This window comes from Dermacentor andersoni, chromosome 2, assembly GCF_023375885.2.
Source record: "Dermacentor andersoni chromosome 2, qqDerAnde1_hic_scaffold, whole genome shotgun sequence".
NCBI classification, from domain to species: domain Eukaryota; kingdom Metazoa; phylum Arthropoda; class Arachnida; order Ixodida; family Ixodidae; genus Dermacentor; species Dermacentor andersoni.
The window spans coordinates 64,182,007-64,209,715 of record NC_092815.1 but is presented as its reverse complement, the minus strand read 5'-3'; the positions used below and the strand labels follow the sequence as shown (position 1 = coordinate 64,209,715).

The 27,709-nt window shown below is 44.8% G+C and overlaps 1 protein-coding gene across 1 annotated transcript; it reads left to right on the top strand.

Annotated features, from left to right (window-relative positions):
- Nucleotides 1-386: 386 nt before the first annotated feature.
- LOC126542202 (aldehyde dehydrogenase, mitochondrial-like) lies at nucleotides 387-27,709 on the top strand. The gene is made up of 12 exons (XM_050189157.3): nucleotides 387-841; nucleotides 1,021-1,125; nucleotides 3,012-3,152; nucleotides 3,235-3,314; nucleotides 13,433-13,544; nucleotides 16,568-16,810; nucleotides 17,667-17,769; nucleotides 18,160-18,344; nucleotides 18,931-19,095; nucleotides 22,655-22,812; nucleotides 25,151-25,265; nucleotides 27,568-27,709. Exons 1-12 carry the CDS (start codon nucleotides 722-724, stop codon nucleotides 27,598-27,600), a joined length of 1,560 nt encoding a protein of 519 aa, XP_050045114.2. The 5' UTR covers nucleotides 387-721; the 3' UTR covers nucleotides 27,601-27,709.

Genomic DNA, 27,709 nt, shown 5'->3' with positions numbered 1-27,709 from the left:
GTATGCGCCGTCGATACCATGACGACACGGCGATAGCGGTGCCGACGGCGTGAACGTTCCTCAAGTGTCTTAATAATTGCTAAATCGTCATGTAAAGATTTCGGTTCATTCGATGACATCGACCCCAACTATCATTTCCGCAGTTTAAACTTGTTTGGCAATTAACTCACCGAGCCGTTCAGGGTAAAAGACTTTTCACGTAAAATGTGCAGCATATGTGCAGTGCTGTTTTGCAAGGCTGAATGTAAAGCACACTCTATTATGAACTACACAATGCGCGCACACTGCGCGTATTTCTGCTCTTTCGCGAATATATATATAAAAAAAAATCTAGGGACTTTAGCGAATTCGAAACAATGTCTGCGCTCTCTCCACATAAATATTTGTGATAGCGAGGAACGGCGCCCGGCCGTGCTGTCGACTAGGAACGATGAGCTGAGAAAAACATTTCTATCTGCAACGCTGATAGACATGCTGGGCGACGCCTGCTCTAAAAGCACCCGTGGCGACAGAAAGTGGCGAGAGTAGGAAAGGAGGCGTTGGTAGGAACTATCGAGGGTGTCGAGTGTAAGCTCAGCCCAGGTGCAGCTGTATAGCCGTTGTTCCCTGCTGGGTTGCTGTCGCCGCTCGCTACTTGTGATCGCGTGGCAGAAACAGTTGTTGAAATTGGCTCCCGGCGCTTTATTGATCATCCGTGCGGAACTTCTAGGCGTTGACAGTCATGCTTATCCGAGCAGCGGCGCGTAATTTGTCGCTCGTCAGGCGGTGCGGCGTGCTCCATCAATCCACCGCTGCTGTTGCAGCAGAGCCTGTGCGGAATCCTCACATCGCCTACACTCAGGTGAGGGGGCGTGAACGACTCCTGAAGCGAGGATAGTCTGACTTTTCCGTAAAATTGAGCATCTTTATAGAAATGTAGCAATGGCTTGCCAGTTGAGTGCATCGGTTGCGGTGCCATTTGGACGCCACGGTTTGTGTTTTACTCATAGTTATTTACATGCTTTTTTCCTTCCACTGCAGATATTTATTAACAATGAGTGGCATAACTCCGCCTCGGGTAAGACCTTTCCCACTGTCAACCCTACCTCAGGAGAAGTGATTACTCACGTTCAGGAAGGCGATAAGGTAATGCATTTTCTTTTTCCCACCAGCTAGGACATGTATACATGTACTACGTGTATGGCAATTAATTACCATCTCATTCGACTGCAAAGAAAGCGGTTCACCGAGAGGTAATTAATGCCTCCAATTGGTTATTCTGTATAAAAATCCTACTCATATGTAAAATGAAGGAACCGTAGCGCGTGCGATATCATACCCATAGTACGCAGTGGTCGCGCTAAAGCCGTTCATATACTGAGTCATTGACTGAGTGGATGCTGCCGTTTTCACCCTTGCATTACGTGTTACAAATATTTGAGTAGCTTTCTAATAAACAGTACATTAACGCAATGCTATCCAGACGACTAAGTTCATTTGTTTAGATTCACTTGAAAAGTGAACACAGGATTCAGCACCCGGAAGATTGATATAACCATTTAGTTCATCAGTACCTTAGCCAAGTTTTTGTAAACACGTGACACTTGATGTAGTTCTTGTGCAAAATGAACATTAGACCTCTGTGAGATTTTCACATAACAGTACTCCACCTTCAAGATTTGCTTATTCAAAGACAAGCGAAAATAGAGAAGCGTGAACCTACTTGGTGAGATAGGCAAAAGGCAGGCACATAATAGAAATTTATTTGCACATGCAACATGTATCCCGATTTGGACCAGTGCATTCAAGAAGGTTAAATAAAAAGGAGAAATAGCCAAAATAAAAAGACAGGGAAGTGTTGATATTTAGCGTTCTATTGGTGGTTTAATCAAGTGTCAGTGATATTGAGCATGCTATTCTCTAAGGCTCATCAATTTCGTAAAATTCTTGGGATCTAAAATGTGCTTTATACCCACGGTCAAAATAGGTTTTGCATGTAGTTTAAAACCATTTGTTGAACACTACATTATGGATGTGCAAATGAACAGGTAGGATGTAATAATGCCAGTGCGTGGCACTGTGATGTCACACTTATTGATACTGTATTATGTATTGCTGAATGTGTTTGCCTCTCTTTGTCTTTTTCTGTGAAGGGACCTTAACTGTAGATGTTTAGTTTATCCATAGAAAAATCTTGAAGGTAAACATTCTACTGAAGATTAGTCCAGTTAGGGACACTTGAAGTTAGACCACTTAAGCGCACGAACCAGCTTGGTCTAATTGACCTAATCTTATAAATAGCTCTTCTGAATAAATACTGTGTGGTTGATTTCATATGGCACTTATCACAAATCATTTACGTTCTCTTGCACTGCTGATGTTCCTACATGAAATTATTCTGTGCATTCCTCTGTGCAATTGTCATTGGGTTTGATGATGCTGTTGTAAGCGGGGACTCGAGAATCAAGAGAAACTTCCCCCTTCCGCCCCCCCTTCTCTAAATATTAATGATGATTAAGCAATATGATCATGTAAAGAAATGAGCACAGAAAAAATATTCTACTTGTAACTGAGAGATGTTGCTCATGTAAATAAGGCCTCGGGGTGTTTTAAGTATTTTACCTTTTAAGGAAGTTTCACTTCTTCCTGCATTGAAACTTGCTCAAAGGCAAATACTACATTTTGCTTCCATATTGTGGTGCGAAAAGAAATCCCTTAATTGCACAGTGCTTAGACATGAAATTTTTCTGGCTCTACAGTTGTGATGGCTGAAAATTTAAAACACATCCATGTGCATGGTATACTTTACCCTGTATTAGTTTTTATGGCACTGGTCTGTAAACTCAATTACAGTGTTTTAGTCAATTGTTCTTTCTGCATTGCTTCCTTTAGTGCATTCCTTTCATTATATTGCTGCCCTACAATGTGCTGCCCTACAATGGGTGGATCGTGACAGTACCACTGTGTACCTCTTCCATGGAAGTGCCATGCTGGTGCTTGCAGAGTTATCAAAATAGACCTTGCTTTTTTAGGCTGATGTGGACAAAGCTGTGCGAGCAGCCAGGCAGGCATTTGAATTGGGATCTGAATGGCGCACCATGGATGCCTCTGACCGAGGCGTCCTGCTAAATCGTCTTGCTGACCTTATTGAACGAGATCGCTGCCTCCTTGCTGTGAGTTGGTATTCTTTAGTGATCAGAAAACACGTGTAATGGAAATTTGCTTCTTCTTACATCTACCATTATTTATAATCAGAGCCTGGAGACATTGGACAATGGGAAGCCTTTTGCAGATGCTTACAATATTGATCTGCCTCTTGTCGTCAAGTGCCTCAGGTACGAATTCACCTTTCTATTATGCCTGGGCATTCTAATGCTCTCTTTTTTTTGTCTTTACACAGTCTTCAGTTCTTACTCTGCATTTATATCTACCTGTGCATTACAAAAAGCAAGTCGTGACCTTTGCACAATGAACTCTGCGATTTAGGCATTTATGCCAGGCATTGTCTTCTGCTTGTTCATTGCAAGGAGAGTCTGTATGCATAACTGGATAGGCATAGAAAATGTCATGCCAAAATTACATTGGCTAGTGACGTCTATCTATATTGTTGTACTTTCGTGAGCAAGGTGTATGGGACTTACAGACCCATAAGGAAGCTGGGCTTTGCTTACATGTGCCACACATCTCAAGTGTAATTTCATGAGAAAGCACTGAACCAGTGCTGAAACTGGGCAGTGAACTTCATGTCTGTACGATTCTCTATTATATATTTGACAAGGTTGCCGGCTGGGTGTAGACCAGCACAGGCACTTAAGTATACTGAAACTTACATACAAAGCAATGTAGCCAAATGTTATGGCACGGCAAGGTTAAAATCTATAATGATTACATAGGCAGACAGAGTGAAGTCCTGCCCTAATCCTAATACATTGAATGGCAAGTTTCATATATTGACACGTGTACTTATCTTTATCGGGCGACCACGTTTCGCCGCTTAACAACTGTAATCGCGCAGTGCGGAACGCGCCTGCATGTATCCGAAGTTTCTGGAAAGTTATCGATGCTTCTACCCGGCTTTCTGTTGTCGCCGAACCTTGTGTTATCTGATTTCATCGCGTGACACGAATGGTGTAGAACTTTGTGGAAGGCACGCGGGTCCTAACGATTAGTCTGGAACATTCGACGACTGCTCTATAAAAGCCGACGCGCTTGACCCGCTGATCAGATTTTCGACGATCGCCGACTGTGTTCGCCGCTATCGTTGTGCTTTAAGTGTAGCCTGTTTTGTGGGCACAGGTTCGCCCAATAAAAGCTAGTTTTGTCCTTCACAGTACTGCTACTGTGAAGTACTTCACAGTACTGCTACTGCTCTTTAACGTCACTACCACGTGACATCTGGTGGAGGTGCTTTCGTTCATGTACCGGACGCCCCCGACAAGCCGTGATCCAAGCCCGGACCGCAAAGTGAACACCAACGTAGTCCCGGAGCATCGAGCAAGCCGCCTTCTTCAACAGCTGCCCCCGGAGCACGGACTTCTACCTAAGAAGACCAAGAAGATTGTGGACAAGGCAACCCCAATGGCAGCCCCAGCGTCCCCCATCGTGCTGCAGCAGCCCAGGGAACCTCCGACGTTCCGCGGATCACCATTCGAGGACCCGGAAACCTGGCTCGAGACGTATGAGAGGGTCGCTACGTTTAACAGTTGGGACAGCGACGACAAGCTGCGGCATGTCTATTTCGCACTGGAAGACGCCGCCAGGACCTGGTTCGAGAATTGAGAAGCCACCATAACGACGTGGGACCTGTTCCGAAGCAGCTTCTTGCAAACGTTTACAAGCGTCGTGCGAAAAGAGCGAGCCCAAGCACTACTAGAAACCAGAGTGCAGCTGCCAAACGAGACGATCGCGATCTTCACGGAGGAGATGGCCCGTCTTTTCCGGCACGCCGACCCGGAAATGTCAGAGAGGAAAAAAGTCCGCTTCCTAATGCGGGGCGTCAAGCAAGAACTTTTCGCAGGACTCATTCGTAACCCGCCGAAGACCGTAGCTGAGTTTTCTGCAGAGGCATCGACGATCGAGAAAACTCTGGATATGCGCACCCGGCAATATAACCGCCAGGGGCTCACGCCGCAGCACGCCATCCAAGGACTCGATTCCGTCGACCTTCAGGAGACCATCAGGGCCATTGTGCGCGAAGAACTGCGCAAGGTCCTGCTTTCGTCGCAGCCTCAAGTGGCTTCGATCGCCGACATCGTGAAAGAAGAGGTGCACCGGTCGCTTGGAGTTCCCGAGCTGCAACCACAACTACCGCAGCCCCAGCCAGAAGCGATGACATACGCCGCCGTCGCACGCTGTCAAGGTCCCCCTCCGCGACCACGCCAGGGCCCTGCAACGACGCAATTCCGTCGTCCGCCGCCGCCGCCAGCACGCCCACCCGTCGCCCAGCGCACCTACGCGAGGAAGACGGACATTTGGCGAGCCCCCGACCACCGCACGCTCTGCTATCACTGCGGAGAAGCCGGCCATGTGTATCGCCGATGCCCATACCGGGAGATGGGACTGCGAGGTTTCGTCGTCAACGCTCCGCGCCCGCAGCAAGGTGAACGCCCTCGCGATATCGCGGACTACCTCGCCGCTACTCAGTGGAGCTCTCGACGACCGTCGCGTTCGCCATCACCAGGCCGCTACCTGTCGCCGCAGCGCCGACCATACACTGGCCCAGCCCGGGGCCGGTCAGCGAGCCCATATCCGGAAAACTAAAAGCAGCAACCGATGGAGGTGCGGTTGCTGTTTGTCAAACTGACGAAGATCCTCCGCCGCCGACGAAGACACCGACGAAACTACCTCGACGACATAACGACACGCCGCCGTCCCGACGAAATCAGGAAGCGAGGACTACACCGATGAAAGACGACTTGACGACGCGACATTCCAACTTCAGTTCAACACGACGCAGCCGTGATCCGACGCCAAGACCTAACTGTAATGCAAGACGGAGAACCACCGACCTCGACGTGCTTCTCGACGGCCACGCAGTCACCGCTTTAGTAGACACAGGAGCCGATTACTCCGTCATGAGTGGACCCATCGCCGCCCAGTTGAGGAAAGTTAAGACTGCATGGGAAGGCCCTCAAATTCGGACCGCTGGAGGACACCTGATTACCCCGACTGGGATCTGCACGGCAAGAATTACCGTTCATGACCGGACTTACCCTGCCACCTTCGTTGTCCTCCAACAGTGTTCACGAGACGTCATTCTCGGCATGGACTTCCTGAATCAACATGGCGCAGTCATCGACCTGAAGTCGAAATCGATAACGCTGTCGCAAGATCAAGCGATACCGCCGGAGAGCTGTCGTAGTCGCCACGCCTTGAGTGTGCTCGAAGATCAAGTGAGCATCCCGCCGCGCTCCAGCATTATTATTTCCGTCGGCACTGAAACACCCGCTGACGTAGAAGGCGTCATCGAGGGCGACCAACATCTACTGCTCGACCGTGAAATTTGCGTCGCAAGAGGGATCGCTCGACTCCACGGAGGGCAAGTGGAAGTTATGCTAACCAACTTCAGCCAAGAGTTCAAGCACATCAACAAGGGCACGACAATCGCATACATCGAGGAAATTGTGGAAACCAGCAATGCCTTTGTCCTCTCGGATTCAGCCGCATCTACCCCGATGAGCATTTTCCCCGAACCAGACTTCGACGTGAATCCAAGTCTTCCTATGAGTAAGCAGCAACAGATCAGAAGTCTTCTCCGACGATACAAAGACTGCTTTTCGACGTCATCGAGGATTCGACAAACACCAGTTGCAAAGCATCGCATAATAACCGAAGAGAGCGCTCGACCACTCCGCCAGAGCCCTTACCGAGTTTCGACGCAAGAACGTGAAGCTATTAGGCAACAAGTCGACGAAATGCTGCGTGACGACATCATCCAGCCGTCGAAAAGCCCGTGGTCCTCTCCTGTAGTCCTGGTAAAGAAAAAGGACGGAACCCTACGCTTCTGCGTCGATTATCGTCGACTAAACAAGATCACGAAGAAGGATGTGTACCCCCTTCCACGGATAGACGACGCATTGGATCGGCTCTGCAACGCTAAATACTTCTCGTCGATGGACCTCAAGTCTGGCTACTGGCAAATAGAAGTCGACGAGAGAGACCGCGAAAAGACTGCCTTCATCACGCCAGACGGCCTCTACGAGTTCAAGGTCATGCCATTCGGACTGTGCTCGGCGCCTGCAACGTTTCAGCGCGTCATGGACACGGTGTTAGCCGGACTGAAGTGGCAGACGTGCCTTGTTTACCTGGATGACGTCGTTGTCTTCGCCGGAAATTTCGACGATCACCTTAGGCGGCTTGCGACAGTGTTAGAAGCCATCAAGTCATCAGGGCTCACTCTGAAGCCGGAAAAGTGCCGCTTCGCTTACCATGAGCTTTTGTTCCTAGGCCACGTGATCAGCAAATCAGGAGTACGCCCCGACCCACAGAAAACAGCTGCCATCGCAAAGTTCCTGCAGCCAACCGACAAGAAGGCAGTGCGCAGATTCCTTGGCATGTGTGCCTACTATAGGCGCTTTGTCAAGGACTTTTCACGCATCGCGGAGCCGCTAACACATCTAACCAAATGTGATGTCGCGTTCAAGTGGGATACGCCGCAGGCCAAGGCATTTCAAGAACTCAAACGACGCATGCAGTCGCCGCCGGTACTTGCACACTTCGACGAGGACGCTGATACCGAAATCCACACTGACGCCAGTAGCCTAGGCCTCGGTGCTGTCCTAGTCCAGAGGAAAGAAGGACTTGAAAGAGTGATATCGTATGCTAGCCGGTCGCTGTCAAAAGCGGAAAGCAACTATTCTACGACTGAAAAGGAATGCCTCGCCATCATTTGGGCTACAGCTAAATTCCGTCCTTACCTCTATGGGAGGCCATTCAAAGTCGTCAGTGACCATCACGCATTGTGTTGGCTAGCTAACCTAAAGGACCCTTCAGGACGGCTGGCGCGGTGGAGCCTCAGACTACAAGAATATGACGTCACGGTAATATACAAGTCCGGAAGAAAACACTCCGACGCCGACTGCTTATCGCGCGCCCCCATCGATCCCCCGCCGCAAGACGACGAGGACGACGACGCCTTCCTTGGGATAGTAAGCGCGGAAGACTTCACTAAACAGCAACGAGCCGACCCGGAGCTAAAAGGTCTCGTCGAGTATTTGGAAGGGAACACCGACGTTGTCCCTAGGGCATTTAAGCGCGGGTTGTCTTCGTTCACGCTACAAAACAACCTGCTCGTGAAGAAGAACTTCTCACCAGTCCGCGCCAGCTACCTTCTTGTTGTACCGTCAGCGCTGCGTCCAGAAATATTGCACGCCCTACACGACGATCCAACCGCTGGGCACCTCGGATTCTCCCGGACGCTGTCGAGAATACAGGAAAGGTATTATTGGCCGCGTCTGACCGCCGACGTCGCCCGTTACGTCAAGACATGCCGAGACTGTCAACGACGCAAGACACCACCGACAAGGCCAGCAGGATTACTACAGCCGATCGAACCTCCTCGCCGACCATTCCAGCAGATTGGGATGGATTTGTTGGGGCCGTTTCCGATATCAACATCCGGGAATAAGTGGATCGTCGTGGCGACGGACTATCTCACCCGTTTTGCTGAAACTAAAGCTCTGCCAAAAGGCAGCGCAGCCGAAGTGGCGAAATTTTTCGTCGAGAACATCCTGCTGCAACATGGTGCCCCAGAAGTCCTCATCACCGACAGAGGAACGGCTTTTACAGCAGAGCTTACCCAATCCATTCTGCAGTACAGCCAGACAAGCCACAGGAGGACAACTGCCTACCATCCGCAGACGAATGGTCTCACGGAGCGCCTGAACAAGACCCTCGCCGACATGCTAGCAATGTACGTCGACGTCGAACACAAGACGTGGGACGCGGTCCTGCCGTACGTAACCTTTGCGTACAACACGGCGGTGCAAGAAACAACACAGATCACGCCATTTAAGCTGGTTTATGGCAGGAACCCGACGACGACGCTTGACGCCATGCTGCCGCACGTAACTGACGAAGAGAATGTTGACGTCGCCAGCTATCTTCAGCGCGCCGAAGAAGCCCGACAGCTCGCCCGCCTGCGAATCAAGAGCCAGCAGAGGACCGACAGCCGACACTACAACCTCCGACGACGCTTCGTCAAGTACCAGCCTGGCGACGGCGTTTGGGTCTGGACCCCGATACGCCGACGAGGACTCAGTGAGAAACTACTCCGACGCTATTTCGGACCCTACAAGGTCATCGACGTATTGGCGCTCTGGACTATGAGGTCATGCCAGACGGCATTTCGCATTCACAGCGGCGCCGCGCACGATCTGAAGTGGTCCACGTGGTGCGCCTTAAACCCTTTTACGGACGCTGACGAACTTCGTCATTTTTGTTTTTTTCTTTGCTACGAGTGCTTTTGTTTATTACCTTCGTTTGTTTGCAGCATCGGGTCGATGCTTTTTAAGAGGGGGGTATTGACACGTGTACTTATCTTTATCGGGCGACCACGTTTCGCCGCTTAACAACTGTAATCGCGCAGCGCGGAACGCGCCTGCATGTATCCGAAGTTTCTGGAAAGTTATCGATGCTTCTACCCGGCTTTCTGTTGTCGCCGAACCTTGTGTTATCTGATTTCATCGCGTGACACGAATGGTGTAGAACTTTGTGGAAGGCACGCGGGTCCTGACGATTAGTCTGGAACATTCGACGACTGCTCTATAAAAGCCGACGCGCTTGACCCGCTGATCAGATTTTCGACGATCGCCGACTGTGTTCGCCGCTATCGTTGTGCTTTAAGTGTAGCCTGTTTTGTGGGCACAGGTTCGCCCAATAAAAGCTAGTTTTGTCCTTCACAGTACTGCTACTGTGTTCTTTAACGTCACTACCACGTGACAATATATTTCTAGCTATCCATATAAATGATTAGTTTTCTAGTGGAGGTAGTACCTGCAATGGTTGCATATCAATATAGCACTTCGCCAATGCAAAAAGTTTCAAGCATTTGTGCATGACCTTACTGTTTTTAGCATAAATCCCATCAAGCGATCTTGTGCGCAACAGCAACACGATGGAGATGGCTGTCGCGTTCACTCATCACCTACAAGTCATATCCTATGTGAGTGACAACTTTGGGTGACATCTTACCGATGTTGCTGGTATGAGGGCAGTGAATGCGCACCAAAAGTGGCGTGATGCGTGCTTTATTAATTTAAGTTAATGTGTTTTACTGTAAGGAGCAGCATAAGATATTTCTGGAGACTTGCAATAGGTTCTTATCCTTGCATTTATCAAAATTTAGTCGTTTGCTCATTATGTGTGAGAATCGGTAGTGCTGAACTGATGTACATATATTTCTGGCTTCACACTATTGGCTAGTCACTCATAGCACTTCCGGGCGATGAGTGATAAGAACAAGCAATCTGTTCATGTGATCTCCCATTTTGTCGCTCAAAGATGCCCCTCAACATGCACAAATTCTCTCTCGTGGGGTTTGGACTTTAGGCTTCTTTACAGCCACATACTACATGTATTTATAGCACTCCACCTTAACTCTGTGATGCCCATACACAGTTCCCTATCAAAGAAAATTAAAATTTATTTTTATTTTTAAGCATGGACAGTAAATTTGTACAAAAGAACACTTAAATCCTAAAATCCTGAAATCCTTAAAGCACTTAAATCCTCATTTTGAGGCATCAAACTCGGCATAGCAGGTTTAGCACATAAATGTTCTTCCTACCACCATTGTCGCCCCTCCCCCTCGTAAATTGTTTCCACTAGCCACTATATTTCCTCTTTCAAGCAGTGTAAATAATTTTCTGTTTCCATAAAATTTAATTCCTGTTGTAATGAGAACAGTATGTGCATAGTTTTCATGGGCATGTGAATTTGCAGCAGAGGAAGGGAAGGAAAGCAAGAGGTGAAAGGCAGAGGTTGACCAGATTAAGTGTCCAGTTGGCTACTCTGCACAGGGGGATGGGGTAAGGGCAGAAAAGATCAAAAAGCAAGATAACATTTAAGAAATACATTTAAAGAAAGGAACACATCAGTTTCGCACATTTTATCGTTTTCAGCGAGACGGTTTCTTTTAAAAAACACACTGGCGTCTTTAAAGCAGTTTGTGCCGACGTCGGCTGGGACCAGGTACCCAAGAACTTCACAACCTGGACTTGTGGCCAATAAAGGAGCGATTTTTAACGATACCAAAGCATACAGCATGACAGCCGCGCGATCGGATTATCGGACGGATCACGATTTATGCAACGAAGGCTGCTGCTTTTGCATGCGGCAAGCTGGTGTGCAAATAGTGCACTATTTCACTATTGCGACGCTGCAGCACTGATTGTGGCTCACCCCTAGAGTTACTGTATATGCTACCAAAGGTAGCATATACAGTAACTTTAATACAGCGACATATATAATACATATACAGTATAATACATATACAGTATGATATGCAATATAATATACAATACAATGTAATGCATATACAGTAACTCTGCTCACCCCAAAACGCGTAAAAATGTTGCGTAGCTTTCTAGTCTCTACGCAAGAGAATAGCAGGTGTCGGAAAGGCGCTCATCGCCAAGTAATATCGATATATTCGGTAACCACGTGCCTCATGGGCCGCTGATAAACCCATTAGGCTGCAAATGCCCGTTTGCTTTCATCTCGCGTGTCCCACCCAACCCTTCATTATGCATATGTTGCCATGCTGTCGATGTGCAGGATCTCGTTAGAACTCGGGTCACATACGTCTTTTTCGTCCTAGTCAGTCTTTTTTACATTTTTTTTGTGCTGGTGAAGGGGACAGTGCAATCATACTGGTAATGTAGTTATAGCTGCAGCCGCTTAACTTCATTTTGTTTCTTCACAAATAAAATTTCATTCACGGTGAATTTGGTTAAATCAAAGCTAAAGCAAGTGTGCATTGTTCCTAGGACAACAGATGGAGCTGCTGGGTATATTTACTCAGTTTTTGACATGAACAACGTGAAGAAATGTGATAAAATGAAACTAGCCTTTTCTTTAAGAATTGCTAACATATGGGCAGCTTGGGCCGGCAGTCATATTTTGTGCTTGTGCACGCAGCAAGCACGAGTTTGTGGGGTCTAGTACTAGCCGCGGTGACCGCATTTCAATAAAGACAAAATGCTAGCACCCATGTACTTAAATTTAGGTGCACGTTAATGAATCCCAGGGGGTCAAAATTAATCTGGATTCCCCCACTATGGCCCGCCTCGTAATAATATTGTGGTGCTGGCATGTAAAATCGCAGAATTTTATTTTTTGCTTGCAGCAAGCAATGCATTAGTTAGTGCTGGCATCCATTTATCTTGCATACATGTACCCTTCACTTTGCAAGCTATCCTTCATTGTTCTTTTTTTTTTCTTTTTTTAAAATTTAAATTCTGATATCTACATCTACTACATTACAAGTATACTTCTACCTTGGAACGGTATCATTTGTAGTGCATAACGTTCTGTGTTACGTTGCATGTCACCATGCATGGTGCCCATTGTGCACATTTTGCCAATGATGTCCCATTTATTATTTCGACACCAGTTATATAGGGACACTGCAGGCAAATTTTCGCCATTGCTGTGATGGTCCATACAAAGTCCTGGTGCGATAAGATTCTATCCCCGCATTCCGTATGCTGTCGGTGCAAGGGGAATCGTGTGCGGTTGAGCCAAGAAGGATGCTGGCTTGATGTGCGCCATCTTCCTGTGCATCCAATGTTGGTAACGTGATCAAGTGGTCCATGATGGGGGAGGGGGGAGGTGAACGCGCAGTTATAGTGTAGCGCAGTAACGTGGTGGAGCGCGCTACCGAGGATGGGGGGGTTGCAGGTGAGCGGCATCTCCTCCTCTAGGCCGATTATCGCTGTGCTGGCTGTCAGCGCGGATGAGGGCATACGCAGCCTACGCACCCTATTTTGGAGGTAATAATCTGCGGTGGTACCAAAATTAGGCAAGTCAAGGTTACTAGTGGCTTCGTGTGTGTTGTCTTCCCAGCTTGCTTAGTGTTGGAGGTTGCACAATCTCAAGTTTCAGATGCATTGAAGCAAGAGCCAGCAAGGCGCATTCACTACCCTCTACCTGTGTCTTCATCACGCCAGTGTTGTGATCGAGTAAGATCTACTTGTTTGCCTGTGTACGCATGACACCATGCTTGTTAATGATTAGTGAGGGAATGTTTACTGCAATATATACACCTGATAAAACTACGAACCTCACTTTGTGTAGTCTCATACTTTGCTATCGCTATCAATGAAGCTTTGCCTTTTGGATTAAACTGCAATTTTTATATGCATATATATAAAAAAAGTGCCAGTTCATGCTTTCTTTGCTCTTGAGTGCTGTGGTTGTTTATTTTGCAGTGTTGGTTTACTCCTTTATCCAGGTACTATGCTGGCTATGCAGACAAAAACCATGGCAAGACTATCCCACTTGATGGCAGCTACTTTGCTTACACACGCCACGAGCCTGTTGGTGTGTGTGGGCAGATTATTCCTGTGAGTGCGTCTGTGATAACCTGCTGTTCATTGGAGTTGCTTACATATTCATTTACATTATCTTAGTAAAATACTGAGTGCCACCTTCAGTGGTTTTCAACGCGCTGGACAATAAGATTATCGTAATAAGTCTGTCCGGTTTGTTATTAATTGTATACTATTACTTTGTTTCATTTTATTTCCAGTCAAATGTGATCTAAGCTGTTGTCATCAGAAGTAAGGGTGTGCAAATTGTAGTTTTTAAGACTGAATACAAATTAGTGTCATAAACAAATCGAACACAAATTAAATAGTGCCAGAAATGAATAGAATATTTGTAGAGTAGCTTGCAAATAGTGTGCAGCTCTCTCACCATTATTGTCAGACTACTTCCACATCATAGTATTCACAACATTATAAAGGTTTGCTCATTACACTGTTCATTATAAAGCATGCCTCAATAAAAGTACACAAGGAACATTAGGAACAACTAAAAAGCTTGTTTGCAAACTTTATTAGGGTTCTTCGGAGCATATGCAGTCATGCGTCATCATATAGAGTTCAGGAAGGCCCCTTCGTGGGCCCATTTGCATTGGTGTATACCTCCATGGCCTAACTATAAATATATGTCATCTGCAGTAATTGCTGAGTGGAAAAAGCAATTTCTCTAGCCTGAATGGTTGCAGCAGATGGTTCCACTATTTTGTACAGTAAGTTGCTATGAAACGTATTCATACTTAACCTGGTGAGAGCACACATGTGTACCATCTCTAAATAGTACCAAACAATACTCACTGTTGAATGCCATGTCTAAACATTTTATTGCCAGTGATCGTGTTTATCCAGAAATTTCTGGCCGTATGAATGACGGTGTGCTCTAGTATGTGGTGTCCACTGTGGACGGGATGAAAGTTATCAAATTGCTTCAATGTCATGTCTGATTTTGTGCAGTCAGCATGAAGGATTCGAAAACTATCGTAAAGATATGCGCATTTTCCAATAATGATTAGTATTAGATTCGAGGATCAAATGAAACTGACTATTTGATTTGATGACTGAATCGAATAGGACAATACTTTATTTGTTATTCAAAAGTTTAGCAAAGTCACATCCCTAATTAGAAAGCACTTTTCTGGGCTTAAACGCAGCCAGCAGAACAGCAAGTGCTTGTGCTGCTGTAGTGTTTGTCAACGTGTATGTTGCATGAAGCTAAACTTTGTTGCACACTTCTTATCTTCCCTTGCTGTTTCCATCCTCTCCATCCTGAAAAGCAGGAAGGCATACCCCTACCGGTAGCAGTTGTCAGCCTGCTTCTTCCCTTTTCTTTTACTTTGCTTGCCTTTGTGTATGTTTCCATTTAACAAAAAGAAAGTTATCTTCACATCAAAGTGATTGAAAAGACTTGCAATAACAAGTTTGTCTATCACATGGTGCCACTGAAATATATGCTCTTTCTTGCCAATTGTCACTTCAGGCACAGATACCACTTCTTAAAACCTCTGTTCGCTGTAGCATGGTAATGTGGTGCCATCTATCATGTACTCGACAAATGATGAGCAAAATTTGGTGCATGCCTCTGCGTCTCTTCCTAACAGTTTCTTTTTTTGTGTGCACGCATGCGTGCATGTGTGTACATGCATGTGCATGCGTGAGTGTGCATGTGTGTATGTATGACGCACAAGAGGCTTCAAACAAGATTGTGCAAACACACAGTATGAGGCTTAGAAGGCAGTGCTGCAGAAGCTGCACAAATCATGCGGTCATATAAATATTTCATTGTTTCATGATGAAATTATATGGATTAGCTTATGAAATAACTTTATACTATTCCGAGTGTTCAAAATTAAGCCCTATGATTTTCTTAAAATTACGCACTGGGAGGCATGCAAAGACCACCTGTGCAAATAAGTTATGTGGCGAGGGGGACACAGTGAGATGATAATTATCGTTGTCAGCAGCCCAATTAATTAAAATTGAATAATTACTTTTTGTTGACGGCAGTAAGTGGGTATGTTTGTATTGAATAGTTAGAGGCAATCCTGTTTTTTGGACAGTATCAGTTGGAAGAATTCTTCTAGCGTGTCTGTGCTCCAAGATATCCAACTCCAAATTTTTATTGTCGTTTGCATGATTACGCATGCAAGAGAGTGAGCATTGGCGCAAACCTCCTCCCTGATGTGACGTGGCTGTTGCGTGCAGTGTTTAGTGACAACAGGGTGGAGGCATAGGCAAAGAGGATTACTGTTCCCCTTCCCCTCTCGGCTGGCAAAATCAAGATATGACAGTATGGTGTGCGGTGCAGTTGCTGCTCTTGATTTGAGTAAAAGTTACAATACTTCGAAATCAGCAGTCGTTTTATTTGCTCAGCCCAGGCAAGGACCATGCTTGCTTGTCTAGTCACCATTACACCCTCACACTGACCTCCAGCTTCTGCGCTCGTGCCATTATCTTTGCATGGCAGCTGCCGCCATCGTTACAGGCTGTGTGGTCGTGTGTTACGACAGCGGTTCCGGGTTCTTTGATTTTTTATTCAGTGGGCACTCTTTCTGTGCGGCGCGCGATTTCAGAGGTGCATTTGCAAACAGCCGCTAGTAATTCAATCATTTGACGATCTGCATCCGCTGAAGTTTCCATTTATTGTCTTGGCATTCCTTTACGGTGGCAGTGAAAGTTTTTTTTTGTTGAAATCCCACACAAACGCACTTCGTTGTATTGAGGTTCTAAATACATGGTGCTCTATAGAAAAGAGGTTATGAAACATTAAATACTTTGTTATATCGAGAATTTGGTTACATTGAAGTTCGTTATATCGAGGTTTAACTGTTTAACCTCTGTCACACAGGGTGTTTTCAATCGCGATCAAGCCAGATCTGGATCGAATTGCTGAATCATGATTGGCTTCCTTTCACAGCTTGAACTAAGAAATGAATTGCAATCAAGAAATTTGATCCAGATTGGGCTCGATCACGATTGTCCGAAAATGTCCGATGTGACACCAGTATAAATTGTAAAACAATGTCATTTCTTGTTTTTATTCCTCACAGTGGAATTTCCCAGCACTGATGCAGGCCTGGAAGCTTGGCCCTGCACTCGCAATGGGCAACACAGTGGTTATGAAGCCAGCTGAGCAAACTCCGCTGTCGGCACTTCATGTGGCCTCTCTTGTCGCTGAGGCTGGCTTCCCACCTGGTGTCGTCAATGTCGTGCCTGGCATGGGCCCTACAGCAGGAGCAGCCATTGCAGCTCACAGGGATGTTGACAAGCTTGCCTTCACAGGCTCCACAGAGGTTGGCCATCTTTTGTGTCTTAGTTCCACAAGGTTCACGCACATTAATGGCAAGATCACAACTTTCAACTACAACAATGGTCAAGATGCGCTGAGGTCCAACAAGACACCAGAGCTATTGTTGCGACTGTGCTGTTGATTGCTTACTTGATCCCTTGAAGGCCGCATGTTATATTTTTTTAGAAGTGCATCTCCCCGTGTGAAAGGCATTGCCCCAATGTAAAAAAAAAGTTCATACAATTTATTTTTGTTTTAAATAGGTACAGCACAACTAGGGCCCATATTTTGTAACTTACTTTCATTTTCCATTTTTGTCAAGTGTCACTAAGGGCGCAATGCCAGCAACTACGGTGGTCGAGTGATGTTGGAACCAATGGCAAAAGGCCATATGAATAAAAAATGAAGTGTATAGTTAGAGAATACGATCCCAGGGGGATAGCTGTTCATAATGAAATCAAGGCATGCCATGTTGAGTGCGCCCACAAGCAAACTCGGTGGTGCAGATTTGTCAGAAAAACAAAGCGAGTGAGGAATATGCAGTAATCAATTGTTTGGTCGCTAGCCAAGATTCTGTCAGTTCTCGCACGTCTCGGAAAAAGATAAATGTGTGGCCGTACCGCCAGTTTTCAAGCAATGCCAATAAACAAAGTAGTCGCACACCTATAGCACAGCCATGTGGGTGAGCATCTTATGGTAATGCCTTGATTTGTTCTATTTTCCATGTGACAGAACAGTTGAAGAAACACCACATGCTATACCTGTAACAAAATGATTTTATGTATAATCTAATCTAGACTTCTTGAGAGCTTTCTGGTGTGGAAAACTTTGCCAAGCCCTCCCCGTCTTGCGGTTCACAGGTTGGCCAGTTGGTGATGGAGACTGCTGCCAGGTCAAACTTGAAGAAGGTCACATTGGAACTGGGTGGAAAGAGTCCTAACATTGTGTTCAAGGATGCCAACTGTGAGTGTAATCAACCCTTGGGTGCCGTGCTATATATATATATATATATATAAGCTTTTCTGATGGAATCAAATGACACTAGTTTAACAGAGCAGCCAATAGACTATGTGAAATTAATTTTAAAGATTTTTTCATTTTTCGTTCATTTCTTTGAGCTTAAGCGTGTTGCCATTAACAATTTCACAGCTACAAGAACTAAACAAAGATATTACATATGACATGAGCTGATTTTATTTGTGCTATCTATAGTGCACACAGATTATGACATCGAGTGCATCTGCTCAATTTTTCACGGAATTAAGGGCTTGTTTAGTGCTAGACAGAACATTCATGGTGCATTGTGCATTTGTTTCCCTCTGAATTTTTTTCCTTTATGTGCCAACATTGCAGTGGACGAAGCAATAGCGACGTCTCATTTTGGATTGTTCTTCAACCAAGGCCAGTGCTGCTGTGCTGGCTCGCGCATCTTTGTGGAGGGTGCCATCTACGATGACTTTGTGGCTCGAAGTGTGGAACTTGCTAAGGAGAGAGTTCTCGGTGACCCCTTTGATGCCAACACCACGCAGGGACCCCAGGTATTGATACTGACATGTATCTGTTATATATATATATATATATATATATATATATATATATATATATATATATATATATATATATATATATATATATATATATATATATATATATATAATGTGTTGTATGCTGACATAAAAGGCATTGAGCCAATAGGCTCAATGCCTTTCTGATAAGTGAAATAGACCAGTTGAAAGCATGCTGCATCCAACCTCTCCAGTTGGACCCTACTTAACCATACCTCTCTGACAGCACAATCACATTTTTCCCTGTAATTTGTTTTTCATAGTAGGACAGCAGGAGTATATTTGTAATCTAGCCAAGAAAATTTTAGATGGATATGCTGAACACACTGTTATCATACAGGACAGGACTCCAGCAGCCATAAACTGGAAAATGTATTTGTAAGAAACATAGCCTGTAAGGTTTTACTGTAATTCATATTCCTGCAGTCCAATGAAAAACATGTCATAGGGGTTCTACTGTACATTGCAGATCAGCATACAAGGCTGTGGGAAGCTGGAATGAGAGGCTATAAATGCTGAATTTGTTCTAAGGTGAACTTTTTTATGCTCATGCATGCAGGTGGACCAGGAACAGCTGGGAAAAATTTTGAACCTGATTGACAGTGGTAAGACAGAAGGAGCTCGCCTACTGTGTGGTGGAGCCAGGCATGGATCAACAGGCTACTTTGTTGAACCGACCGTCTTCTCTGATGTTAAAGATGGCATGCGCATTGCCACTGAAGAGGTAAGAGCTGGGAGCAAGGCTATCTTGTTTCCAAATCCTTGTACGGTTAAACCTTGATATAACGAACTTCAATATAACGAAATTCTGGATATAACGAAGCATTTGCACCGTGATGTGGTATTTCTGCCTGCACTACCTGCACAGCATCTACAGCATTGCCTACTAATTATGAAACAGTAGTATACGTCGTTGATTTGTATAATTGTGATTGCAGCAGCACTCCATGCATAAGTCACAGGCATGGGAATACGAGTTACAGAAATAAAAATCGTGGCAGTGCCAATGCAGCATGTGCGTAGTCTGTATTTTGTCATGCCTGTGGCACAATGCTTATAGCTGAAGGCTCCTTTAGTTGTGGGTCCAAAGCATTATCTGTTTAAGTGCTGTGTATGTCTTGAAAATCATGCTGGGTCGATGCATCCTGGGTCCTTAATCTAAACATTTAAGTGGCAGCTGATACTGCTATACTACCTTCCTTGGAGCCATTTAGAAGAGGTAAGCTAACAGAATTTGTGTCCAAATATCCATACTTAGGACCTCAGTGTATGTGTGCATATGTGTGTGCGCATGTGTGAATGTGTGAGGGTTAGTGTCATGAGTTGGTGGCAGCGCACTCCTGCTCCTCCTCTGTCTTCTGCATTGGATTGATGCAGCTTGCTACCTGCTTTTGCACACTTTCCCGAGTGCACATTGGTGTGCACCTCTTTCAACAGTTTGCTCACTGCTCGGGCTTATAAAGACGAAGCAAGCGTCGGTTAGTGCGGAAGTGCTGTGCCACGGCCATACCGTGTATGTAAGCACGCAGAAATGATGGAAAACGTTCATACAAGGAAAGTGTCGGAAAACTGCGCTTTATTTTCCTTTACGTTGTGACGTACCTTTACACTGGGTAGCGCCGAGCGATGGCTTCTAACAAGAGCAGAAAAGTCTTCATACTGGGCAGCACCGAGCGATGGCTTCTAACAAATGCAAAAATGAGTCTTTTCAGCACTTGTGGCCATTGATTGACTGCCACCACAGCCATGTGAGGTGCAACTCAACCAGCAGTACAGTTGCCCTGTAGCTGGCGGTAAGGAGGTGGCGCTTCACTTTCTGCCAATAACATTCCATTTTAAGGGCTAGTTCCCCCAGGATCATGTCTGTGTAGACACAAAACTCCTCATATATAGGTGCCGATCCCGAAGATAGTGCAATGCCAGGCCGACCTGCGGCGGAGGTGAAGCAGGCGTTAAGCACTCCCTATATGTGGGCGAATCCCGAAGATAGTGCTATACTGATCTGATCCGTGGCGGAGGTGAAGGTGATAAGTGCTCCCCATACATGTGCCGATCCCAGAGATAGTGCAATGGCGGGCCGACCAAAGGTGGAGGTGCAGTTCACAGTTAAGGGGTCCACATACACAGTTTTGCTGGTCATCCTTCACAGAATGGAAGGGGACTGAGCTTTTTTTGCGTGTGAACGCCCGTGATGGGGCCCACAAAGTTCACGCTGTGGTATACCGTCTCCCAGTGCAAATTGAGGCTCACTCCTTTAGCATCCACTAAGCTTGTGATACAGTTGTATGCCGCCCATTCGTCACAGTGAATAATGGTCCCCAGTTGAATATTGGCTGCAACAATGGGGCATAGCGTTGCTGCGTCGCAGCTCCCCTGTGGTCGAGCAGACCATGCCGAATACCCATGGTGGATCCATGGTCTGCAACACCACCGTAAGTGAGCACAGCATTTACAAAATGAAAACAGTATTTATTTAATATGAACATGCCGAGCTCACTCTACTTCATCATCGCTGCTAGCCTTGTATGCTTGCAGACTCTCACAAACTTGCATCCAGGCGCCCATGCATGCGCCGACAGTACGGCACGTCTCGTATGCGTTGAAACGTGGTGCGATCTTGAACTTATCTTCCTTATCTCCTCGTTGCAGCACATGCAAAAGGCGTCGCCCATTGCCCCCTCCAACGATGGACATTTTTATCATAGATGCTGAAGTCCCACCTGGCTTGAACATTTGATGATGCCTCTGCGGCTAGCACAACTTTTCGTTTGTGGCATCGCTTGTTTGGTGCCACAGGTCAAAATGGCGACGTCGCTCGTGTACTTCGTTTGGCTACTGGTTCGGCTAGTAGGGGCTGCGATACTGACTTTTTTAGATGGCACTAGCTATGCACCATATTTATCATTTTCAATTACAAACTAGTGAGTTTTTTTATTATCCTCGAATCTAAGCTGACACTAGTTTGGTATGTAATTATTTGAAAAAAAAAAAGACAAATACTATCGGCCTAGATTTGAATAAATATGGTATACGTGTGCATGTATTAATGACTACCAGACAAGTGGGGGGGGCCTGACCCTCCTCGATAGGCCCTGATGGAGGTGTTTGAATCGGGGTCCCCCAGCGCACTAGCCAAATGCTCTACCCATTAGGCCACAGATGTGAGCATGTAATGGGTGAATAATAATTTTACTACTCTGGTTACGTTGTGCCACCTGACTCTTTGATATGATTGGAGGATGCACAATGTCGCATAGCAACAATGGCTTATAAAAGAAGAGTGCGCCAGTTTTCTCTATCCTTCCCTAATGCTTACCTATTGCCTAATGCTTACCTTACCTAATGCTTGGAAACGCTATGTGACAGTGCACCACTTTCAGGGTGGGCAATGTTGTAACAGAACAGGTTGTATTGTTTCTTCATCAGGGTACAATTCATCAGTCGCCATGCCATCATTTTCGTAATCATTGGAGTCATGCTATTGTCGTCACTGTCATAAAGTCGCTGTTATCATGCCATTCTCGTTGCTTTTCCATTGTCATCGCACACTTGCACACCTTACATGGCCATGTTGCACCATTCTGTAACACTTTGCAGAACCTCAAACAAGGCTAGATAGGTAGCTACCTGTCAAATGCTTCACATAACATTGATTCTCAAAGTGCATGGGATTTGCATATTTTTCTTCCTGGATATGAGTCGAAACTTTCACATTTCGTTACTTCCTGTGAAGACAACTTGCGTTTTACTTTCAAACACCATCTTTCCCTTGTTAGCACTGGTACACAGAAAAGCTTGCATGCCGAACACCCCATGACATCTACTGTGTAGGAAGATGTGGCTGTGGAGGACGGCTCTGACATTTGTGTTTGGAGGACAGCTCTGACATAGTGCAGATAGATTCGTGTTTTACAGTTTGTAGCCATCATGCTACCAAGGTCGCGAAGAACGTGTGCACATACTGTGATAATATGCTCTAAATGCTTTTTTTTTTTCTTAGTGGTTTAATGTTTTTAGCTGCTCTAAATGTTGCTCCAAAAGGATTACGTTTGCATCCCTGTCACATCTAAGTTGGCAGCTACTGCGATGACACTGTTAATTGTATACAAAACTGTCCATTCTACGTGGTGACCTGCTTTGCTGTGCAAAAGCATTTCTTTAAATTTTGTCACATTCGTGCATGCACCATCTAGTCTTGGGGAAGGTATAGAGAAGCTCCATTCAACTGTTATTCTATGGCGTATAGCATACTAACATAGTAATTGCATTTCTTTCCATTGCAGATATTTGGCCCAGTAATGCAAATTCTGCGTTTTGAAAACATTGATGAGATGATTGAGCGTGCAAACCGTACTGAGTATGGTTTAGCTGCAAGCCTCTTCACACAAGACCTTGAGAAGGCCTTGCATTTTTCATCTGGGATCAAAGCTGGAACTGTCTGGTGAGCATTGGTAACTTTTTCTATCACTGTGGCATTAATTGGATTGTGCAAAGCTTTTTGCCTCTGTGCTGCCCCCACCCCCTTTTCGTTTCACATTGTTGAATCCAGCTTGCATAAATATGTTCTGGGGATTGTGTCATGCCAATATCAATGGAGGGAAGTCTGGTGCTGGAATAATTTAGGCACAGTGCGAATTGTGGGCTCTAAATCAGCATTTCTTTAGGTTTATAGGTTTATTTCCGCAACTGGTGTTGCGAGGACAGCCAGGGAAAAAGCTGTATAGACAGCTTGAGAGGTCCTGGCTTCCTATATATATAGTCCCGTACGGCTTTGTGGCTTTTGATAGTTTTTTTGTCATTTTTTTAGGTGTAGTTGTGTTTCGTGCTTGGCTAGCTGCATTTCATTAGAGCAGTTGTGTTTCTCATTCTAACAAACCAATTGTTTTCTTCTCGTAATTTTTGGCAATTAAACAATACAGCAAAAACATACGACATTGGGCTAGTTGGTCCATGTGGTAAGAAATGCAAAATATCAGGAACAAAGTGACCTGCTGTGTCCTTCATCTTGCCCATGTGATGATATACTGTTTGTCCCATCCGTTAAATAAGTGCTTTATAAAGTTTTCGTGTCACTAAATCTAGATTACATTTGAATAACACTATCATAAGCATGTACGGATACTCAGTAGTTTTTAATCTTGCAAATATTACTCTGTTTGGTATTTGCTCTGGTTCAAATTTCAGTATTCTGAATTTTCAATGTATTCAGAATGAATTAAAATAATTTTGGAAACATGTACAATCGACAATTTTGGTGTTGGTAACCAAGTCTCATTGCCCTTGACATGGCTCTTAGCCAAGACAAACCTGGGAATTCATTTACAGTCGCCAACCAATTTTATGGACCTGCTCAATTATTCTAACATTCTTGTGGCACCACCATTTTCTCTATCGAACCAATGTGCAGTAAACTTCCATTAATTCTACTCGGCTTAATTCAATTTTTCTGTTTATTCGGTCCTGGCTAAAGGTCCCCACCGGCACCCGTGCATTTCTGTGGGCCCAAAATTTCATTGTTTCAACCCTAAAATTGGCAACCCTAAATTGGCAACCCTAATTGGCAACCCTAAATTGGTATAATTAGAACTTGACCAGTCAGGGTGACCCTATGGTGGCTTCCATAGCAACCCCTCTGGTGGCAGCACCTGCCTCGGCAGGGCTTAGAGGACAGTGAATGTGTTGACTACACATAATTTCTCGTCTACATGTCTATTTTTAGGCCGCCCAAGGAAGGTTTTTCAGCAATAAACGTAGCACACAAAGTTTTATTATAGTATTTACCCTATTATAACACACGCCTCTACTTAAAGAAAAGAAAATTGGGCCGGAAATTGCTTGCATTGTGCAATCAGACTAAGACATAAACTGCCTTCACATTTTCATGCTTTGCCACATTGCCACATCACACGAATGTATTGTGCCAAAGCTGACTTAAAGAAACCATGTGGCGAGGGTGACTTTAGAAAACCGGCCATCATGGTGCAACGATTTTTCTTGCTAAAAAAATCGGGTGCCCTTTAGATTTCTACTTTGTTTACAATCTTTAATGTCATATCTACGTTTACTGCTTTTGACCCGCTGAAAGTGGCCGCGCATTTGATTCTGGAATGTGTTAAAATCGGGCAAATACTGCCAAATGAATCGGTGGTATGTTTTGGAGTTTTTCAGCATCTTGTTTAGTTAAACCAGTTGGATAATGCAATCAGTTCTGTCGGTTTTGTCAGGGTTGAATTAACGGAAGTCGACTGTATAACTGCGACCGAAGTTTTAGATGCCGTACAATGTCTCTCTTGATTTTTTTTGGATGCAATCCATGCACACGATGTCAGAAAAGTAGCAGCCATGAAATCGGTAGTTGGAATAAAAGTGGCTACTGACAGTGGAGGAACTGTCTCTGCTGCTGCTGTACGTTAACTCTACAGTGCCCATACCAGTAGTGTCGAGGCACCAAAGGCATGCAATCCTCCGAGATCAGGCAGAGTGTTTGGTTGGAGAGCCATGTCTCGCACTCAGATAGCAATCAATCTGAACTTCTACCGGCTCCGATCAAATACGCTGACCAATCAAATACCAATCAGAAACCAATCAAATACACTGACCCTGCCACAAACTCCTGTTATCGCTAAATGCAGCAGCTCCCAAGCAAATTTATATACTGTATTGCATTATGCTTAAGTGCTGCATGAACAATACATTATAAGACAACTGCTGGCTTGTACTTTCCTTTTTGTTCTCCAAGCGCCTTTGTTTATTCTGTAAAAATTTATTTCTTGCTTCAGGGTGAACTGCTATGATGTGTTGACTGCACAAGTGCCCTTTGGAGGCTACAAGATGTCTGGCATTGGCCGTGAACTTGGGGAATACGGACTTGAAGCTTACACCGAAGTGAAGTCGGTAGGTTTGCATCATGGGGGAATGAAACTGGGCTGGTTGGGGCCTCTTGGCCAGTTCTAAACTACTAAGATAAAGTAATAATTGAAAATTATGCAGATCCCATGCACTGTGGGAATCGATGTAAGTGAAGCTTTCTGTGCTGTTTGCTTTGATTGACAATAATTAGCAGTGATGTTGACGGCGAATGTTTAAATTCAATGTTTCGTCCAACACAAGAGTGGTGAGTTGATGTTAAACGTTCGTTACCTTGCATTCACCACTGCTGTTTGTCTGCGTAGCACACAGAACACACAAGGAGAGGTGTTTGCTTGAGCCATTGTTGTGCGCCATATTTCATAACCCCTGAGAGGGTTGAGCATTGTCATTGCCTCACATGGCACATCGCATTGTGGCAGAAGCATTAAACTTGAATTGGATTATGGGGCTGTTTATGCCTAAGCCACAATTCGATTATATGAGGCAGGACGTAGCAGTGCACTCCGGATTAATTTTGGCTTTGTGGTGTTCTTCAAGATGTCCCTAAATCAAAGTGCGCAAGTGCTTTTTATTTTGCCCCCATCAAAATGTGGCTGCCTCGATCAAATCCGCGACCTTGAGCAATGCCATTTCATTTCATTTCATTTTATTTTATTACCTTAGAAGCCCCATAGGGGCATTACATAAGGGGTGGGCATACATACATTTATTATACATCAGTTTAAGTAACAGAGCATAAATTACAACACACGTGAAAATTAAGTACATAATTCCATCTAGTACACACATAGAGAGCATATCCCGTACATTTTTTGTATTCTAAAAAAATGGTCTGTTAGTTTTTGCATGAATGTAGGTGCACAGGTTATGGCGGCAATTTGGTGGGGCAGGTTGTTCCAATCTGTTGCTCCGCGAAAGAAGAATGAGCCTGAAAAAGTGGTAGTATGAGTGCGAGGGCGGCCAACTTGGTACACGTGCCGAGTGCGATATGATATACAGGGCAGCGGCAATAATGTATGGTGGTTGATTATATGAAGTATGATAAAACTTATGAAAAAGAGAGAGTTGAGGTGTGACGGCGATCAGCAAGTGTAACCAGTCCGGATTCTTTTTGCAATGATGACACGCTGACATCATATGAATATGTTGAATGGATGAACCTTATGGCACGGTTTTGCACCGATTCAAGTGCGTTAATTAGATATGCTTGATGAGGGCTCCATACAGCACATGCATATTGGAGTTTAGGTCTAATTATGCTTTTGTAGGCTAGTAATTTCGCATGCTTGGGTGCTTGCTTTAAGTTTCGTTTTAAGAAACCAAGAGATTTATTAGAAGATGGAGATGACGTTAGTAATATGTGTGCTCCAAGTCAAGTCATTATTAAGGGTAACACCAAGGTATTTGTAAGACTGCGCAGTTTCTACGTCTACGTTATTTATTGTGTATAGGTAAGCTAGTGGGTTACGTCGGTGGGAGAATACCACTACTTTACATTTATTTGGGTTAAGTGTCATTAACCAGCAATCACACCATTGTTGCAAGTGGTTAATATCCTCCTGAAGGGAGATTTGGTCAGACATGTTAGTAATTGTTTGGTAAACAACGCAGTTATCTGCAAACACGCGAATATTGCAGGATACATGCAGAGGTAAGTCGTTAGTATATATTAAGAAGATAGTGGCAAAGCTATGGCGGCGGGCACAGAAGTGTTGATTTGACGTGCTCAACCTGGCAAAGTGATAATCCATCGTGAGCTGTATGTTTTGCTTGACAAAATAAATTTGGGAGAGTTATGTAATCTTGCAGAATTGAAACACAATTTAAACAAGGTTGCTAATGCCACTTCCCTTGCCTCGGTCACTATTCTGGAGCATGACTTCCAATGCACACAAACAAAGCAGCCCAGAATACTGCTGCTCAAGTGCTCTTCCACATGCTGGCACGATCTCTGGGAGCCGTGATGGTTATGTTGCGGACACAGAAATGCCTACAGAAATGTATGGGAGCCAGTTGGGACCTTCATGCAATATTTAATTAACTGGAATTCAGTTAACAGTGCAGTTTTCTAGTGCAGCCCGATGTTGCACCTTTCAGCCTTCTTTAAAATATACTGTGCTTTTAAATGTTGAACATCTAATGGTACTAAATTGAATCAGCTGGCAAGTTTTGTATTTGTTTGCCAAGTTTTGATAAGTAAATACCCTTAGAGCAATATTCCCATCTTAATTTTTGAGGCTCTAAAATATATAGCAAAGGAAATACATATTTAAGATGCACCTTATTGAATGCACCTCACTGAATTTGTTTCTTTTTGCACCTGCAGGTGATTATGAAGATGGGACAGAAGAACAGCTAAGCTGAAATATACGCACTTTTGTATATTTACAAACATCATCTGTTTTTCAATATCTCAAGTTCCTATTATACTCCTGGCTATGATACTCAATAAATGGTTGACTATTTAA